Raw genomic sequence first — 20,000 nt, 5'->3', positions numbered from 1 at the left:
CACAACAATATTGTTGATATGCATGTTTCCTTGTGTGTGTGTGTGTGTGTGTGTTCTACCTGTGTGTGTAGGGTTCTACCTGATCTGTGTGTGTGTAGGGTTCTACCTGATCTCTGTGTGTGTGTGTGTAGGGTTCTACCTGATCTGTGTGTGTGTGTGTGTGTGTAGGGTTCTACCTGATCTCTGTGTGTGTGTGTGTAGGGTTCTACCTGATCTCTCTGTGTGTGTGTAGGGTTCTACCTGATCTCTCTCTGTGTGTGTGTGTAGGGTTCTACCTGATCTCTCTCTTTGTGTGTGTAGGGTTCTACCTGATCTCTCTCTGTGTGTGTGTGTAGGGTTCTACCTGATCTCTCTCTCTCTGTGTGTGTAGGGTTCTACCTGATCTCTCTCTCTCTGTGTGTGTAGGGTTCTATGTGATCTGTGTGTGTGTGTAGGGTTCTACCTGATCTCTCTATCTGTGTGTGTAGGGTTCTACCTGATCTCTCCATCAGAGTACCAGCGTTTCTCCCTGTCAGCTAAAGTCATCACAGAACCTCTGTGTACTGTGGAGCTGGAGAGACCTCTGGAGACACACATCAGGTCACTACACACACTAACACCTCTGGAGACACACACTCTTCTCTTCTGGAGACACACACTCTTCTGGCTGTGCCGGGTGGAGATTATAACAGAACATGGCCAAGATGTTCAAATGTTCATAAATGACCAGCATGGTCAAATAATAATAATCACAGGCAGAACAGTTGAAACTGGAGCAGCAGCATGGCCAGGTGGACTGGGGACAGCAAGGAGTCATCATGTCAGGTAGTCCTGAGGCATGGTCCTAGGGCTCAGGTCAGTTGAAACTGGAACAGCAGCATGGCCAGGTGGACTGGGGAACAGCAGCATGGCCAGTCATCATGTCAGGTAGTCCTGGGGCTTGGTCCTAGGGCTCAGGTCCTCCGAGAGAGAGAAAGAAAGAGAGAATGAGAGAATTAGAGAGAGCACACTTAAATTCACACAGGATACCGGATAGGACAGGAGAAGTACTCCAGATATAACAAACTGACCCTAGCCCCCGACACATAAACTACTGCAGCATAAATACTGGAGGCTGAGACAGGAGGGGTCAGGAGACACTGTGGCCCCATCCGAGGACACCCCAGACAGGGCCAAACAGGAAGGATATAACCCCACCCACTTTGCCAAAGCACAGCCCCACACCACTAGAGGGATATCTTCAACCACCAACTTACCATCCTGAGACAATGCTGAGTATAGCCCACAAAGATCTCCGCCACGGCACAACCCAAGGGGGGCGCCAACCCAGACAGGAATATCACATCAGTGACTCAACCCACTCAGGTGACGCACCCCACTCAGGTGACGCACCCCACCCAGGGACGGTATGAAAGAGCCCCAGTAAGCCAGTGACTCATCCCCTGTAATAGGGTTAGAGGCAGAGAATCCCAGTGGAAAGGGGGAACCGGCCAGGCAGAGACAGCAAGGGCGGTTCGTTGCTCCAGAGCCTTTCCGTTCACCTTCCCACTCCTGGGCCAGACTACACTCAATCATATGACCCACTGAAGAGATAAGTCTTCAGTAAAGACTTAAAGGTTGAGACCGAATCAGAGAGATAGGTAGGAGCAAGCCCATGTAATGCTTTGTAGGTTGGCAGTAATCCTTGGGATGGTCTTGATATGTTCGTCAAAAGAGAGATCAGGGTCCAGAGTAACGCCGAGGTCCTTCACAGTTTTATTTGAGACGACTGTACAACCATTAAGATTAATTGTCAGATTCAACAGAAGATCTCTTTGTTTCTTGGGACCTAGAACAAGCATCTCTGTTTTGTCCGAGTTTAAAAGTAGAACGTTTGCAGCCATCCACTTCCTTATGTCTGAAACACATGCTTCTAGCGAGGGCAATTTTGGGGCTTCACCATGTTTCATTGAAATGTACAGCTGTGTGTCATCCGCATAGGAGTGAAAGTTAACATTATGTTTTCAAATGACATCCCCAAGAGGTAAAATATATAGTGAAAACAATAGTGGTCCTAAAACGGAACCTTGAGGAACACCGAAATTTAGGACAAACCATTCACAGAGACAAACTGATATCTTTCCGACAGATAAGATCTAAACCAGGCCAGAACATGTCCGTGTCGACCAATTTGGGATTGCATTCTCTCCAAAAGAATGTGGTGATCGATGGTATCAAAAGCAGCACTAAGGTCTAGGAGCACGAGGACAGATGCAGAGCCTCGGTCTGATGCCATTCAAGGGCCATTTACTACCTTCACAAGTGCAGTCTCAGTGCTATGATGGGGTCTAAAACCAGACTGAAGCATTTCGTATACATTGTTTGTCTTCAGGAAGGCAGTGAGTTGCTGCGCAACAGCCTTTTCTAAAATGTTTGAGAGGAATGGAAGATTCGATATAGGCCGATAGTTTTTAAAATATTTTCTGGGTCAAGGTTTGGCTTTTTCAAGAGAGGCTTTATTACTGCCACTTTTAGTGAGTTTGGTACACATCCGGTGGATAGAGAGCCGTTTATTATGTTCAACATAGGAGCCAAGCACAGGAAGCAGCTCTTTCAGTAGTTTAGTTGGAATAGGGTCCAGTATGCAGCTTGAAGGTTTAGAGGCCATGATTATTTTCATCATTGTGTCAAGAGATATAGTACTAAAACACTTGAGCGTCTCTCTTGATCCTAGGTCCTGGGAGAGTTGTGCAGACTCAGGACAACTGAGCTTTGAAGGAATACACAGATTTAAAGAGGAGTCCGTAATTTGCTTTCTAATAATCATGATCTTTTCCTCAGAGGTTCCTGAATGTATTACTGCTGAAGTGAAAGTCATCCTCTCTTGGGGAATGCTGCTTTTTAGTTAGCTTTACGACAGTATCAAAAAGGAATTTCGGATTGTTCTTATTTTCCTCAATTAAGTTAGAAAAATAGGATGATCGAGCAGCAGTAAGGGCTCTTCTGTACTGCACGGTACTGTCTTTCCAAGCTAGTCGGAAGACCTCCAGCTTGGTGTGGCGCCATTTCCGTTCCAATTTTCTGGAAGCTTGCTTCCAGAGCTCGGGTATTTTCTGTGTACCAGGAGCTAGTTTCTTATGAGAAATGTTTTAAATTTTTAGGGCTGCAACTGTATCTAGGGTATTGCACAAGGTTAAATTGAGTTCCTCAGTTAGGTGGTTAACTGATTTTTGTCCTCTGGCGTCCTTGGGTAGACAGAGGGAGTCTGGAAGGGCATCAAGGAATCTTTGTGTTGTCTGTGAATTTATAGCACGACTTTTGATGTTCCTTGGTTGGGTCTGAGCAGATTATTTGTTGCAATTGCAAATGTAATAAAATGGTGGTCCGATGGTCCAGGATTATGAGGAAAAACATTAAGATCCACAACATTTATTCCATGGGACAAAACTATGTCAGAGTATGACTGTGACAGTGAGTGGGTCCAGAGACATGTTGGACAAACCCACTGAGTCGATGATGGCTCCGAAAGCCTTTTTGGAGTGGGTCTGTGGACTTTTCCATGTGAATATTAAAGTCACCAAAGATTAGAATATTATCTGCTATGACTACAAGGTCCGATAGGAATTCAGGGCACCCAATGAGGAGACGCTGTATACCTCTCGTCCTCACACCTTCTGTCCTCCCGTCCTCACACCTCCTGTCCTCTCCGTCCTCCACACCTCCTGTCTTCTCCCGTCCTCACCCTCGTGTCCTCACACCTCCTGTCCTCTCCGTCCTCACACCTCCTGTCCTCACACCTCCTGTCTTCTCCCCGTCCTCACACCTCCTGTCCTCCCCGTCCTCACACCTCCTGTCCTCCCCATCCTCACACCTCCTGTCCTCCCCCGTCCTCACACCTCCCTGTCCTCCCCCCCGTCCTCACACCTCCTGTCCTCACACCTCCTGTCCTCCCCCCGTCCTCACACCTCCTGTCCTCCCCGTCCTCACCCTCCCTGTCCTCTCCCGTCCTCCACCTCCTGTCCTCCCCGTCCTCACACCTCCTGTCCTCCCCGTCCTCCACCTCCTGTCCTCTCCCGTCCTCACACCTCCTGTCCTCCCCCCCGTCCTCACACCTCCTGTCCTCTCCCGTCCTCACACCTCCTGTCCTCTCCCGTCCTCACACCTCCTGTCCTCTCCCGTCCTCACACATCCTGTCCTCTCCCGTCCTCACAACTCGTGTCCTCTCCCGTCCCTCACACCTCCTGTCCTCTCCGTCCTCCACACCTCCTGTCCCTCACACCTCCTGTCTTCTCCCGTCCCTCACACCTCCTGTCCTCACACTTCCTGTCCTCCCCCGCCCTCCCACACATCCTGTCCTCTCCCGTCCTCACACCTCCTGTCCTCACACTTCCTGTCCTCTCCCGTCCCTCACACCTCCTGTCCTCCACACTTCCGTCCCTCACCTCCTGTCCTCACACTTCCTGTCCTCCCCCGTCCTCACACCTCCTGTCCTCCCCCGTCCTCACACTTCCTGTCATCTCCCACGTCCTCCACCTCCCCGTCCTCACACCTCCTGTCCTCCCTGTCCTCACACCTCCTGTCCTCACACCTCTCGTCCTCACACCTCCTGTCCTCTCCCGTCCTCACACCTCCTGTCCTCACACCTCCTGTCCTCTCCGTCCTCCACCTCCTGTCCTCCCCGTCCTCACCTCCTGTCCTCCCCGTCCTCCACCTCCTGTCCTCCCCGTCCTCCACCTCCTGTCCTCCTGTCCTCCACCTCTCGTCCTCCACCTCCCGTCCTCTCCGTCCTCACACCTCCCCGTCCTCACACCTCCTGTCCTCCCCGTCCTCCCACACCTCCCGTCCTCACACCTCCTGTCCTCCCCGTCCTCACACCTCCTGTCCTCCCCGTCCTCCACACCTCCTGTCCTCCCCGTCCTGTCCTCTCCCGTCCTCCACACCTTCTGTCCTCACACCTCCTGTCCTCCCCGTCCTCCACACCTCCTAGGAAACGTGTCCTGCAGGACAGAGATGAGTGTTTGTGGATGGGAGCGGATGTTCAATATTGCATCGTTAGTTGAAGTGGACCTTATCTACAGTCGTGGCCAAGGTTTTGAGAATGACACAAATATTAATTTCCAAAGCCTGCTGCCTCAGTTTGTATGATGGTAACTTGCATATACTCAGAATGTTATGAAGAGTGATCAGATGAACTGCAATTAATTGCAAAGACCCTCTTTGCCATGCAAATGAACTGAATCCCTAAAAAAACATTTCCACTGCATTTCAGCCCTGCCACAAAAGGACCAGCTGACATCATGTCAGTGATTCTCTCGTTAACACAGGTGTGAGTGTTGACGAGGACAAGGCTCTTCTGGGAAGGCTTTAATATGGAGTTGGTCCCCTTTGCTGCTATAACAGCCTCCACTCTTCTGGAAGGCTTTAATATGGAGTTGGTCCCCCTTTGCTGCTATAACAGCCTCCACTCTTCTGGGAAGGCATTAATATGGGTTGGTCCCCCTTTGCTGCTATAACAGCCTCCACTCTTCTGGGAAGGCTTTAATATGGAGTTGGTCCCCCCCCTTTGCTGCTATAACAGCCTCCACTCTTCTGGAAGGCATTAATATGGAGTTGGTGCCCCCTTTGCTGCTATAACAGCCTCCACTCTTCTGGGAAGGCATTAATATGGGTTCCCCTTTGCTGCTATAACAGCCTCCACTCTTCTGGGAAGGCATTAATATGGAGTTGGTCCCCTTTGCTGCTATAACAGCCTCCACTCTTCTGGGAAGGCTTTAATATGGAGTTGGTCCCCCCTTTGCTGCTATAACAGCCTCCACTCTTCTGAGTAAGGCTTTCCACTAGATGTTGGAACATTACTGCTATAAAAGCCTCCACTCTTCTGGGAAACTTTCCACTAGATGTAGGAACATTGCTGCTATAACAGCCTCAGCGAAGACATTTATTTAACATTATATCAAATACAGACAGGTAGCGAAGACATTTTACATTTTTGTTTTGCATACGTTTTAATCATTCTAAATTGTTTCCAAATTAGATTTAAAAAATACATTTTTTAAAATTGCCTTTTTCTTCATAAAATTGATTTGTGTTTAATCAATTGTCGTAATAAAATAAAGAGATTTATGATTTATGACAATCAGTATGACAAACAATATGACAATCAGTCAAATAATATGTCCAACTTAGATATTTCAACGGTTGTATGTATTTTGTTGCCAAGATATAGTTTACATCAGAGGCCTCACTATGTAAACAATTACAAGTGTTCAATATATTCAGTTTCTAGTTCACAAAATGTTTTAATTCACTTGAAACATCAGGTCTAGAAATCAACAGATACACAGATAGAATCTATGGATCATCTGAAGGAAGTCTTTATTGGTCACGTGAATTTAGAATCTATGGATCATCTGAAAGGAGATCTTCATTGGTCACCGTGAATTTAGAATCTATGGATCATCTGAAAGGAGATCTTTATTGGTCACCGTGAATTTAGAATCTATGGATCATCTGAAAGGAGATCTTTATTGGTCACCGTGAATTTAGAATCTATGGATCATCTGAAAGGAGATCTTTGTGGTCATCGTGAATTTAGAATCTATGGAACATCTGAAGTCTTCATTGGTCACCGAATTTAGAATCTATGGATCATCTGAAAGGAGTCTTTATTGGTCACCGTGAATTTAGAATCTATGGATCATCTGAAAGGAGATCTTCATTGGTCACCGTGAATTTAGAATCTATGGATCATCTGAAAGGGAAATTGGAGATCTTTCATTGGTCACCGTGAATTTAGAATCTATGGATCATCTGAAAGGAGATCTTTATTGGTCACCGTGAATTTAGAATCTATGGATCATCTGAAAGGAGATCTTCATTGGTCAATTTAGAATCTATGGATCATCTGAAAGGAGATCTTTATTGGTCACCGTGAATTTAGAATCTATGGATCATCTGAAAGGAGATCTTTATTGGTCACCGTGAATTTAGAATCTATGGATCATCTGAAAGGAGATCTTCATTGGTCACTGTGAATTTAGAATCTATGGATCATCTGAAAGGAGATCTTTATTGGTCACCGTGAATTTAGAATCTATGGATCATCTGAAAGGAGATCTTTATTGGTCAATGAATTTAGAATCTATGGATCATCTGAAAGGAAATCTTTATTGGTCACCGTGAATTTAGAATCTATGGATCATCTGAAAGGAGATCTTTATTGGTCACCGTGAATTTAGAATCTATGGATCATCTGAAAGGAGATCTTCATTGGTCACTGTGAATTTTGAATCTATGGATCATCTGAAAGGAGATCTTTATTGGTCACCGTGAATTTAGAATCTATGGATCATCTGAAAGGAGATCTTTATTGGTCACCATGAATTTGTGTGGTGCCGTTTTTCATCAAACGATGAAGCCCAACAAAATATATCGCAGAGGGAATAGACTTTCCTGTAGAAAATATCCCCTTAATAAACGATTTGTTGAATTTCTTATCTAGTAAACCTAAGCCGTTCACCTGGATATCGGTTACAATCGGAGATATTCCCAAATTATTCTGAAGTAAAAGTTTTTATCCCACTAGGTATAGCTTTAATAACATATTCCTTGCTTGAAATCTCAAAAAGTTGTATCTTTCCATAAATTATCTCCGCGTAAATAGATTCCTTCTAATACGAACTAATTGTCTGACAAGGGCAATGTTTTTTCAAGAACCAGTTACGGTAAAATAACATCTAGTTTCTATTTTAATATCGACCCATTATTCCCTAACCCATTATTCCCTAACCCATTATTCCCTAACCCATTATTCCCTAACCCATTCATATAAAACATTTGAGGTGAAGAGTTGGAGTTTTATACAGAAAAGCACATTAAAGCTTTTGATTTGATTTGTGAAAAGCCGCAGGAAGTTTACCTCCACGATATAGTTTATATAGGCCCCAATTTCACAGGTAGTTTACCTCCACGATATAGGGACATTGTAGAAGTACAATATTGATATTAATTGAGCTTTCTGAAAAAACAAAGTGAGGTATATTCCAGAAGCGAAGAGGATTTTTTAAAGTACCTTTTTTTTAACCCGTTTTAGACAGTTGACTTTTGATCATTTTAACTTTCTAATTGAAGAGACTGAAGTCTGAGACATTTAGACGGCCGTCACAAACCCTGTTGGTTATAACATTTCTTTATATATTGTGGCTTGTTTTCCATATGAAGTTGTACAACAGCCCATCTAAGGTACAGCAAGTGGATTTGGGAATGTCAATAGACGAAGAAAAAAATAGGAGATAGGGGCGGCAGGTAGTGTTTAGAGCGTTGGACTAGTAACCGAAAGGTTGCTGGATATCGAATCCCCAAGCTGACAAGGTAAAAAGCTGTCGTTCTGCCCCTGAACAAGACAGTTAACCCACTGTTCCTAGGCCGTCATTGAAAATATGAATCTGTTCTTAACTGACTTGCCTAGTTAAAATAAAGGTTAAAATAAAATTGCCCTCAGCTTTCAATTAAAGCCCCTCCCTTGAAGACCTAAATCCGTAACCATGAGGATATTTTTGTTGTTGTTGATAGATTCAGTTACAGGATTCTAATTAAGATCATTCACAGCCTTAAGTTTTCAGACATGTCACAGTATATCTTTCTGAGATGTTACAATCTGCCGGATTGATCTGCTTCTTTCAGAACAAACATCTCACATGTTGGAAAAATTTAAAACCAAACCTGAGATTTTAGAGAACTGCTTCACAACATCCAATGCTTATCTAGTTTGTGTCACAGTTTGTATTTTAATGAGGAGTCATCCACCTGTTGGGGTATCTTGATATCTACCACCTGTTGGGGTATCTTGATCTCTCTGGAATGTAATGCCTCCAGATTGACTTTGATAAACTAATGAGCATAAGGTTTGAGATGAAAAAATGTAAATAAAAAATTTGCAACAAAAAAAAGGTGAGATTGGACAACTTTGTCGTGTTCCTTTGTAAAACGTTAAACCTTGTTCCATGACAGTTTGATACAGCTGTTCCATTATACCGAGTTCTAACAGCATCAACAACAAAAATGACCGAACTTCAAATGCTTAAGACAATCAAAGATAAAACTGTGACTTACTGTATATATCAAATGCTTAATGAAAATCCCCCAAAATAAGATAACAGGGAAGTCATCCGATAGATCACAATACTCAACCAAGTCTAACACCAGCCTCAGATTATTAGATATATGGCGCCCTTTCATAAACCCTGATTGACATTCATAAATCAGATCATTCAAGCACCACTTTAACCTTTTTCTGCAAAGATTGAGGCTATACTTTTGTAGTGGTTATTTAGGAGTGTCAATCTATAATAAATATAATATATAATATAAATATAATATAATGCAACCGCTGTGTCAGATTTCAAAAAAACTTTACGGAAAAAGCAAACCCTGCAATAATCTGAGTACAGTCAGACCACAAAGCAGCCAAAAAGATATCCACCATATTGTGTAGTCAACATTAGTCAGAAATAACATGATAAATATTCACTTACCTTTGATGATCTTCATCAGAATGCACTCCCAGGAATCCCAGTTCCACAATAAATGTTTGATTTGTTTGATAAAAAGTTCATCATTTATGTCCAAATAGCTTCTTGTTAGGGCGTTTGGTAAACAAATCCAAACGCGCGTGCAGGTCCAGCTGAACGTCGGACGAAAAGTTCAAAAAGTTATATTACAGGTCGTAGAAACTTGTCAAACTAAGTATAGAATCAATCTTTGGGATGTTTTTATCATAAATCTTCAATAAAGTTACAACCCGGAGAATTCCATTGTCTGTAGAAAAGCAATGGAACGAGAGCTAACTCTGTTGTGACTGCACGTCACGAGCCTGTGGCACTCGGCCAGACACCTCAATCCTCTCATTCAGCCCCTCTCATTCAGCCTGTGGCACTCGGCCAGACACCTCAATCCTCTCATTCAGCCCCCTCTCATTCAGCCTGTGGCACTCGGCCAGACACCTCAATCCCCTCTCATTCAGCCCCTCTCATTCAGCCTGTGGCACTCGGCCCAGACACCTCAATCCCCTCTCATTCAGCTCCCTCATTCAGCCTGTGGCACTCGGCCAGACACTCAATCCTCTCATTCAGCCCCTCTCATTCAGCCTGTGGCACTCGGCCAGACACCTCAATCCTCTCATTCAGCCCTTCATTCAGCCTGTGGCACTCGGCCAGACACCTCAATCCTCTCATTCAGCCCCTCTCATTCAGCCTGTGGCACTCATTGCCAGACACCTCAATCCCCTCTCATTCAGCCCCTCATTCAGCCTGTGGCACTCGGCCAGACACCTCAATCCCCTCTCATTCAGCCCCTCTCATTCAGCCTGTGGCACTTTCGGCCAGAACACCTCAATCCCCTCTCATTCAGCCCCCTCTCATTCAGCCTGTGGCACTCGGCCAGACACCTCAATTCAGCCCTCTCATTCAGCCCACTCGGCCAGACACACCTCAATTTCATTCAGCCTGTTCAGCCTGTGGCCTCAGAACACCTCAATCCCCTCATTCAGCCCCCTCTCATTTAGCCTGTGGCACTCGGCCAGACCTCACCCCTCTCATTCAGCCGCCTCATTCAGCCTGTGGCACTCGGCCAGACCCCTCTCATTTCAGCCCCCCTCTCATTCAGCCCCTCTCATTCAGCCCCCTCTCATTCACCTCACAGTAGAAGCCTCAAACAAAGTTCTAAAGACTGTTATCTGCTGTTCTTTATGCCTTTTCACGCCATTGTTTCCTGGACCGTATGAAGGCTCCTCTAGCCTTGTAAAATCATTCAATTTAGCTTCCTCATTAAGATCAAGATGCTCAATTTTAATTTATTTATCCTTTATTTAACTAGGCAAGTCAGTTTAGAACAAATTCTTATTTTCAATGACGGCCTAGGAACAGTGGGTTAACTGCCTTGTTCAGGGGCAGAACGACACCTTTACCTTGTCAGCTCTGGGATTTGATCTAGAAACCTTTGCGGTTACTGGTCCAACGGCGCTAACCACCCCATCAACAACACAGTGAGCTACTGCTCTGATGCTGTTCTCTGTCTCCATAGCGACGACGCAGCCATACCTCTCCGGGCCAACGGAACTCACCGGAACCAGGCTGAAGGTACGTGGAACGCTTCTCATTGGTCCTTCTGCTAATGTAACGGATGTGAAACGGCTAGCTTAGTTAGCGGAGCGCGCTAAATAGCGTTTCAATCGGTGACGCACTTGCTCTGAGACCTTGAAGTAGTAGTTCCCTTGCTCTGCAAGGGCCGCGGCTTTTGTGGAGCGATGGGTAACGATGCTTCGAGGGTGACTGTTGCTGATGTGTGCAGAGGGTCCCTGGTTCGCGCCCGGGTATGGGGCGAGGGGACGGTCTAAAGTTATACTGTTACACTAACAGTTACTAGCTGGCTGTCAATCAATCCCCTTTCACATTGCCTCAGTCTGACCTCTCTAACCCCTGACCCCCAGGGTTAACCGAGGACCCCCAGTGTGGCCTGTCCTCCCCGCCTCCCTCTCCCCTCTGGACTCCCCCTCAGCATGGCTGACGTCAGCCTGGACACCACCGGAGAACTCACTGTAGAGGACGCCAGGGACTTAACAGACGTTCTTATCGTAGAGATATTAACATGTTAATAACAGACGTTCTTATCGTCTCATTTAACAGTTAGTCGTTTAACTTATCCAGAGACTCAGTTATATTAACATGTTAGTCATTTAACAGACGTTCTTATCCAGAGACTCAGTTATATTAACATGTTAGTCATTTAACAGAATCGTCCTGACTAAGGCCTCGTCTGTCTCTAGTGTTATAACAGCATCATCCTTGACTAAGGCCTGGTCTGTCTCTAGTGTGATGTAATCACGGTCACCTGGTGAGGTTAGCATAGGGCTAAATGTGCAGGTTATGTAATGGGAACAGCTAGCGTAGGGCTAAATGTGCCTGGTTATGTAATGGGAACAGCTAGCGTAGGGCTAAATGTGCCTAGTTATGTAATGGGAACAGCTGGCGTAGGGCTAAATGTGCCTGGTTATGTAATGGGAACAGCTAGCATAGGGGCTAAATGTGCCTGGTTATGTAATGGGAACAGCTAGCGTAGGCTAAATGTGCCAGGTTACGTAATGGGAACAGCTAGCGTAGGGCTAAATGTGTGCCTGGTTATGTAATGGGAACAGCTAGCATAGGGCTAAATGTGCCTGGTTATGTAATGGGAACAGCTAGCGTAGGGCTAAATGTGCCAGGTTATGTAATGGGAACAGCTAGCGTAGGGCTAAATGTGCCTGGTTATGTAATGGGAACAGCTAGCGTAGGGCTAAATGTGCCAGGTTATGTAATGGGAACAGCTAGCGTAGGGCTAAATGTGCCTGGTTATGTAATGGGAACAGCTAGCGTAGGGCTAAATGTGCCTGGTTATGTAATGGGAACAGCTAGCGTAGGGCTAAATGTGCCAGGTTATGTAATGGGAACAGCTAGCGTAGGGCTAAATGTGCCTGGTTATGTAATGGGAACAGCTAGCATGTAGCCTTTGATCACATGCGTCTGTGTCAATGATTTTAATTGGCTGATGCTTAAACGTAAACTTCTAATATTCGTAAGTATGGACCCCTAGGTTCTTGGAAAATGGGCAGGGACACACTAGCACAAATACATGGTCATTTTATTCACGTGTGTGTGTGTGTGTGTGTGTGTGTGTGTGTGTGTGTGTAGTTCCGTGGACGAGGTAGAGAATAACTTGAGGAACATCACAGAGGAGGACGGATGCTCTCTAGGAGTCCTGATCACCTGACCAGGTAACGACATACACGTTATACACACACATTATACCCCCTACCCCAGGGTTCCCCTCGTTATACCCCCTACCCCAGGGTTCCCCTCGTTATACCCCCCTACCCCAGGGTTCCCTCACTATACCCCCTACCCCAGGGTTTCCCTCACTATACCCCCTACCCCAGGGTTCTCCTCATTATAACCCCTACCCCAGGGTTCCCCCTCATTATAACCCCTACCCCAGGGTTCTCCTCATTATACCCCTTCTCCCCATTATACCCCCCTACCCCAGGGTTCTCCTCATTATACCCCTACTCCTCACTATACCCCCTATCCCAGGGTTCTCCTCATTATACCCCCATACCCCAGGGTTCTCCTCATTATACCCCTACCCCAGGGTCATTATACCCCTTATCCCAGGGTTCTCCACATTATACCCCCATACCCCAGGGTTCTCCTCATTATACCCCCTACCCTCAGGGTTCTCCTCATTATACCCCTACCCATTATACCCTTATCCCAGGGTTCTCCTCATTATAACCCCATACCCCAGGGTTCTCCTCATTATACCCCCTACCCTCATTATACCCCTTATCCCAGGGTTCTTCTCATTATACCCCTACCCCAGGGTTCTCCTCATTATAACCCCTACCCCAGGGTTCTCCTCATTATACCCCCTACCCCAGGGTTCTCTTCATTATACCCAGGGTTCTCCTCATTATACCCCCTACCCCAGGGTTCTCCTCATTATAACCCCTAGGGTTCTCCTCATTATACCCCTACCCCAGGGTTCTCCTCATTATACCCAGGGTTCTCCTCATTATACCCCCTACCCCAGGGTTCTCCTCATTATACCCAGGGTTCTCCTCATTATACCCCCCTACCCCAGGGTTCTCCTCATTATACCCAGGGTTCTCTCATTATACCTACCCCAGGGTTCTCCTCATTATACCCCCTACCCAGGGTTCTCCTCTTTATACCCCCTACCCTCATTATACCCCTTATCCCAGGGTTCTCCTCATTATACCCAGGGTTCTCCTCGTTATACCCCCTACCCCAGGGTTCTCCTCATTATACCCCCTACCCCAGGGTTCTCCTCTTTATACCCCCTACCCTCATTATACCCCTTATCCCAGGGTTCTCCTCATTATACCCAGGGTTCTCCTCGTTATACCCCTACCCCAGGGTTCTCCTCATTATACCCCATGCCCCAGGGTTCTCCTCATTATACCCCCCTACCCCAGGGTACTCCTCATTATACCCCAACTGTAATTATGTTCCGGCCCCTGACCATCAGCTCTCTAGCTCTCCCTCCTCTCCCCCTCTCTAGCTCTCCTCCCCCTCTCTAGCTCTTCTCTCCCCCCCTCTCTAGCTCTTCTCTCCCACCCCTCTCTAGCTCTTCTCTCCCACCCCTCTCTAGCTCTTCTCTCCCACCCCTCTCTAGCTCTCCTCCCACCCCTCTCTAGCTCTTCTCTCCCACCCCTCTCTAGCTCTCCTCTCCACCCCTCTCTAGCTCTTCTCCCCACCCCTCTCTAGCTCTTCTCTCCCCACCCTCTCTAGCTCTTCTCTCCCACCCCTCTCTAGCTCTTCTCTCCCACCCCTCTAGCTCTTCTCTCCCACCCCTCTCTCTTCCACCCCTCTCTAGCTCTTCTCCCCACCCCTCTAGCTCTCTATCACCCCTCTATAACTCTCCTCTCCCACCCCTCTCTAGCTCTTCTCTCCCCACCCCTCTCTAGCTCTTCTCTCCCACCCTCTCTGGCTCTCCTCCCCACCCCTCTCTGGCTCTTCTCTCCCACCCCTCTCTGGCTCTTCTCTCTCACCCCTCTCTGGCTCTTCTCCCACCCCTCTCTAGCTCTTCTCTCCCACCCCTCTCTAGCTCTTCTCTCCCACCCCTCTCTAGCTCTTCTCTCCCACCCCTCTCTAGCTCTCTCTCCCACCCCCTCTAGCTCTCTCTCTCCCCTCTCTAGCTCTTCTCTCCCACCCTCTCTAGCTCTTCTCTCCCACCCCCTCTCTTCCCCCACCCCTCTCTAGCTCTTCTCTCCCACCCCTCTCTAGCTCTCCTCTCCCACCCCTCTCTAGCTCTTCTCTCTCACCCCTCTCTAGCTCTTCTCCCACCCCTCTCTGGCTCTTCTCTCCCACCCTCTCTAGCTCTTCTCTCCCACCCTCTCTAGCTCTCTCTCCCACCCCTCTCTAGCTCTTCTCTCCCACCCCTCTCTAGCTCTTCTCTCCACCCCTCTCTGGCTCTTCTCTCCCACCCCTCTCTAGCTCTCTCTCACCCCTCTCTAGCTCTTCTCTCCACCCTCTCTGGCTCTTCTCTCCCACCCCTCTCTGGCTCTTCTCCCCACCCTCTCTGGCTCTTCTCTCCCACCCCCTCTCTGCTCTCCTCTCTCACCCCTCTCTAGCTCTCCTCTCTCCTCTCTCTCTTCTCTCCCACCCCTCTCTGGCTCTTCTCTCTCACCCCTCTCTAGCTCTTCTCTCCCCACCCTCTCTAGCTCTCTCTCTCACCCCTCTCTTGTTCTCCCCTCTCTCCCCCCTCTCTAGCTCTCCTCTCCCCTCTCTCTCTCCTCTCCCTCTCTAGCTCCCCCCTCTCTAGCTCTCCTCTCCCCCTCTCTAGCTCTCCTCTCTCCATCTCTAGCTCCCCTCTCTCCCCCCTCTCTAGCTCTCCTCTCTCCCCTCTCTCCTCTCTCCCCCTCTCTCTCCTCTCTGCTCTCTTCTCTCTTCCTTAAATATCTAGTCTGTTGCCCTCTGGTGGACACATCATGTGACCATTCCATTTCCATCCCAGAGATGCTAGAAGGCCAAGTGTGTTGATGTCTGTCTGTCCACCAGGTCTGTCTGTGTTGAGGAGTGAAACCTGCTCTGTTCCAGACCTACTATAGATGTCTGTCTGTCTGTCCACCAGGTCTGTCTGTGTTGTGGGAGCATCTGGACTACAGACAGACATCATGTGATGCTACCTGCCACTCCTCCTCCTCTCATCCCCCCCATCACGGCCTTTCAGTCCTGGGGTTGTTGGACTGACCATGTGACCACTTCGGCTACTGAGGACAGGACTGAAGAACGTCATGATGAACTGTTCTAACCACTAACACACTACACCTGGTCAACACGTTGGGATGGACCTCCTCTTCATCCCTCCTCCATCCCTCCTCTATCCTTACTTCATCCATCCTTCATCCCTCCTCCATCCCTACCTCCCTACTTCATCCCTCCTCCATCCCTCCTCTATCCTTACTCATCCTACTTCATCCTCCCTTCATCCCTACCTCCCTACTTAATCCCTCCTCTATCCTTACTTCATCCCTCCTCCATCCCTCCCTCCCCTACTTCATCCCTCCTCCATCCCTCCCTCCCCTACTTCATCCCTCTATCCTTACTTCATCCATCCCTTCATCCCTCCGATCCCTCCTTCATCCCTCCTCTATCCCTCCCTCCCTCTATCCCTACTTCATCCATCCCTCCTCTATCCCTACTTCATCCCTCCTCCATCCCTCCCTCCCTCTATCCTCCTTCATCCCTCCTCCTCCCCTCTATCCCTACTTCATCCATCCCTCCTCTATCCCTACTTCATCCCTCCTCCATCCCTCCCTCCTTCATCCCTTCTATCCCTAGCTTCATCCCTCCCTCCATCTCTCAGCCCTTCAACTGTGAACATGGAGGGATGAAGGTATAAGTTAATGTTGAGTAGAGAGATGCCTAACACAGTATTACCTTTCCCCAGTATTACATGTTATTAACATGAAGGAACTAACCACGAAGGCTTTTCTATTGATGATGTTGCTATAGATACACTATGTTTTCTATACGTCTGATAAATGCTATTTTATATTCTAGGTAGTCTGGAGCGCTAAGCTAACGGTCTGTCTAGAGCTAACGGTTAGCTAACTGTCTAGAGCTAACGGTTAGCTAACTGTCTAAAGCTAACGGTTGGCTAACTGTCTAGAGCTAACGGTTGGCAGCTAACTGTCTAGAGCTAACGTTAGCTAACTGTCTAGAGTTAGCGGTTAGCTAACTGTCTAGAGCTAACGGTTAGCTAACTGTCTAGAGCTAACGGTTAGCTAACTGTCTAGAGCTAACTGTTGCTAACTGTCTAGAGCTAACGGTTAGCTAACTGTCTAGAGCTAGCGGTTGGCTAACTGTTGGCTAACTTGGCTAACTGTCTAGAGCTAGGTTGGCTAACTGTCAGAGCTAACGGTTTAGCTAACTGTCTAGAGCTAACGGTTAGCTAACTGTCTAGAGCTAACGGTTAGCTAACTGTCTGTCTAGAGCTAACGCTTAGCTAATACTGTCTGTCTAGAGCTAACGGCTTAGCTAACTCTCTGTCTAGAGCTAGCGGTTAGCTAACTCTGTCTAGAGCTAACGGTTAGCTAACTCTGTCTAAGAGCTAACGGTTGGTTAACTCTCTGTCTAGAGCTAACGTTAGTTAACTCTCTGTCTAGAGCTAACGGTTAGTTAACTCTCTGTCTGAAGCTAACGGTTAGTTAACTCTCTGTCTAGAGCTAACGGTTAGTTAACTCTCTGTCTATGAGCTAACGGTTAGTTAACTCTCTGTCTAGAGCTAACGGTTAGTTAACTCTCTGTCTAGAGCTAACGGTTAGTTAACTCTCTGTCTAGAGCTAACGGTTAGTTAACTCTCTGTCTAGAGCTAACTTGTTAAACTAGCACTGTCTGTCAAATTAGCTAGTTGCCTGTGGCCTACCTGTCAAGGCTATCTGAGCTAACGGTTAGCTAACTGTCCTCTGAGCTAGCAGTTTGGCTAACTGCTACCTGTCAAGAGCTGTCTAGAGCTAACCGGTTAGCTAACTGTCTGTCTAGCACCACTGTCAAGGCTGTCGACTAACTTGGTGTTTTGCTAACTGTCTGTCTAGGGCTGAGCATTACCTGTGTCAAGAGCTAGCACGGTTAGCTAACTGTCTGTCTAGGCTAACGGTTGGCTAAATGCTATCTGTGTCAGAGCGCTAACTGAATTGTTTTAATAATGGAAGAAGGGTCCAGGCCGGCTGAATCTCAATAGTCTGAAGATGCTTCCCTCTCGTCCTCCTCACCTCCTTCGTCTGCGCAGGAAAACGGTATAAAGAATATATGATGAGGGAATTCGGTTTCAGGTGACCAGGTCTTTCAGATCAGGGAGGAGGAGAAGACGAGCTACTTTAGACTGTTGGGACGCTGTCTGGGTGAAGCAGTGTGTTCTGGGTAACAGAGAGGACCCTATCACAAGTCAACAATTATTTTAACCTTTTAAAAACTTTTACAGTGTAAAATGTCTTTAGGTTGGGACCCAGAGGAGACGAGGTTCTACCAAACGATCAGAGAACCTGTCACCATAGTTAACGCTAAGCAGTATTCTGTGGTTGGGTCAGGGGACCTCTGTGTTAAAGGGACCTCATTAAGGACTGTAGCAGAGCAGAGAGGAGGGTCTCCGCCTGCCTCACTCACTAACCACTCGTAGCCATGGGAACCAGGACCAGAGTCTCTGTTTCCTGTAGAGTTCTGATCCTCTAGTGGTGCTGAAGGAGAATGTTAATAAAGTATTTACTCCTAAACACCTGTCTGTCTGTCTGTCTGGTGGCTTCATGTCTGTCTGTCTGGTGGCTTCATGTCTGTCTGTCTGTCTGGTGGCTTCATGTCTGTCTGTCTGGTGGCTTCATGTCTGTCTGTCTGGTGGCTTCATGTCTGTCTGTCTGTCTCTGTCTGTCTGGACCTCCTGTCTAACGACGGGCCATTCTGGGATGTTAGATGGTTCCTCATCCTGATGTTAGATGGTTCCTCACCCTGACTGTAGTCTACAGGAGAAACTGGGATGTTAGATGGTTCCTCATCCTGATGTTAGATGGTTCCTCACCCTGACTGTAGTCTACAGGCCAGGAGAAACTGGGATGTTAGGTGGTTCCTCATCCTGATGTTAGATGGTTCCTCACCCTGACTGTAGTCTACAGGCCAGGAGAAACTGGGATGTTAGATGGTTCCTCATCCTGACCGTAGTCTACAGGCCAGGAGAAACAGGGATGTTAGATGGTTCCTCATCCTGACCGTAGTCTACAGGCCAGGAGAAACTGGGATGTTAGATGGTTCCTCACCCTGATGTTAGATGGTTCCTCATCCTGACTGTAGTCTACAGGCCAGGAGAAACTGGGATGCTAGATGGTTCCTCATCCTGACTGTAGTCTACAGGAGAAACTGGGCTAATTAATTAGAGTTGATTCAACTGTATTTAATTATTTAGTTTGACTTCAAGGTGATTTGCCCTTTTTAAATGGCAGCGGCCAGCTATAGGAGGAGTCTTGGTGGTTCCAATCTTCCATTTCAGAATGATGGAGGCCACTGGGTTCTTGGGGACCTTCAATGCTGCAGACATGTTTTGGTACCCTTCCCCAGATCTGTGCCTCGACACAATCCTGTCTCGAGCTCTACAGACAATTCCTTCCGACCTCAAGGCTTGGTTTTTGCTCTGACAACTGTGGACCTTATATAGACAGGTGTGTGCCTTTACAAATCAAGTCCAAACCAATTGAATTTACCACATGTGGACTCCAATCAAGTTGTAGAAACATCTCAAGGATGATTCATGGAAACAGGATGCACCTGAGATCAATTTTGAGTCTCGTAGCAAAGGGTCTGGAATACTTATTGTACCAGTCAACAGTTTGGACTCATTTCAGGGTTTCAGAGTTCTTGGCATTTTCCAGATTGACTGACCTTTATGTCTTAAAGTAATGATGGACGGTCGTTTCTCATTGCTTATTTGAGCTGTTTCCATAATATGGACTTGGTATTTACCAAATAGGGCTGTCTTCTGTACATACCCCCAACCTTGTCACAACATAACTGATTGGCTCAAACAAATTAAGAGACAGGATTGATTTTAACAAGGCACACCTGTTAATTGACGACTAGCATTCCAGGTGACAACCCCAAGAAGCTGGTTGAGAGAATGCCAAGAGTGTGCAAAGCTGTCGGGGCTAAAAGGGTGGCTACTTTGAAGAATTTTAAATATATATGTTTTGCTTACTGCATGATTCCATGTGTGTTATTTCATAGTTTTGATGTCTTCACTATTATTCTACAATGTAGAAAAGAGTAAAATAAAACCTCTTTGAAGAGTCCCTTTGACTGGTGCTGTATATAAATAAGGCATTTGTAAAAAACATTTCTCAAAACCTGTTTCTCTTGTCATTATTGGGTATAGAATTTTATTTATTTAACCAGGTAGGCTAGTTGAGAACAAGTTCTCATTTGAAACTGCGACCTGGCCAAGATAAA

General features: G+C 46.9%; 1 protein-coding gene across 1 annotated transcript in view; it reads left to right on the top strand.

The window, feature by feature from the left end:
* Positions 1–11,520, top strand: part of LOC121842771 (lethal(2) giant larvae protein homolog 1-like) — a gene marked incomplete at its 5' end in the record, with an annotated part of 15,835 nt that extends 4,315 nt beyond the window's left edge. Inside the window, 3 exons of the mRNA XM_042312513.1 lie at positions 468–579; positions 11,038–11,093; positions 11,444–11,520. Of these exons, the coding sequence (XP_042168447.1) occupies positions 468–579; positions 11,038–11,093; positions 11,444–11,520 (245 nt within the window). The remainder of the gene's footprint in view (positions 1–467; positions 580–11,037; positions 11,094–11,443) is intronic.
* Between the last annotated feature and the right edge of the window lie 8,480 nt (positions 11,521–20,000).

This window comes from Oncorhynchus tshawytscha, unplaced genomic scaffold (assembly GCF_018296145.1).
Source record: "Oncorhynchus tshawytscha isolate Ot180627B unplaced genomic scaffold, Otsh_v2.0 Un_contig_7519_pilon_pilon, whole genome shotgun sequence".
In the NCBI taxonomy this organism is placed as follows: Eukaryota; Metazoa; Chordata; class Actinopteri; order Salmoniformes; family Salmonidae; genus Oncorhynchus; species Oncorhynchus tshawytscha.
This window is presented reverse-complemented; position numbering and strand designations above follow the sequence as displayed.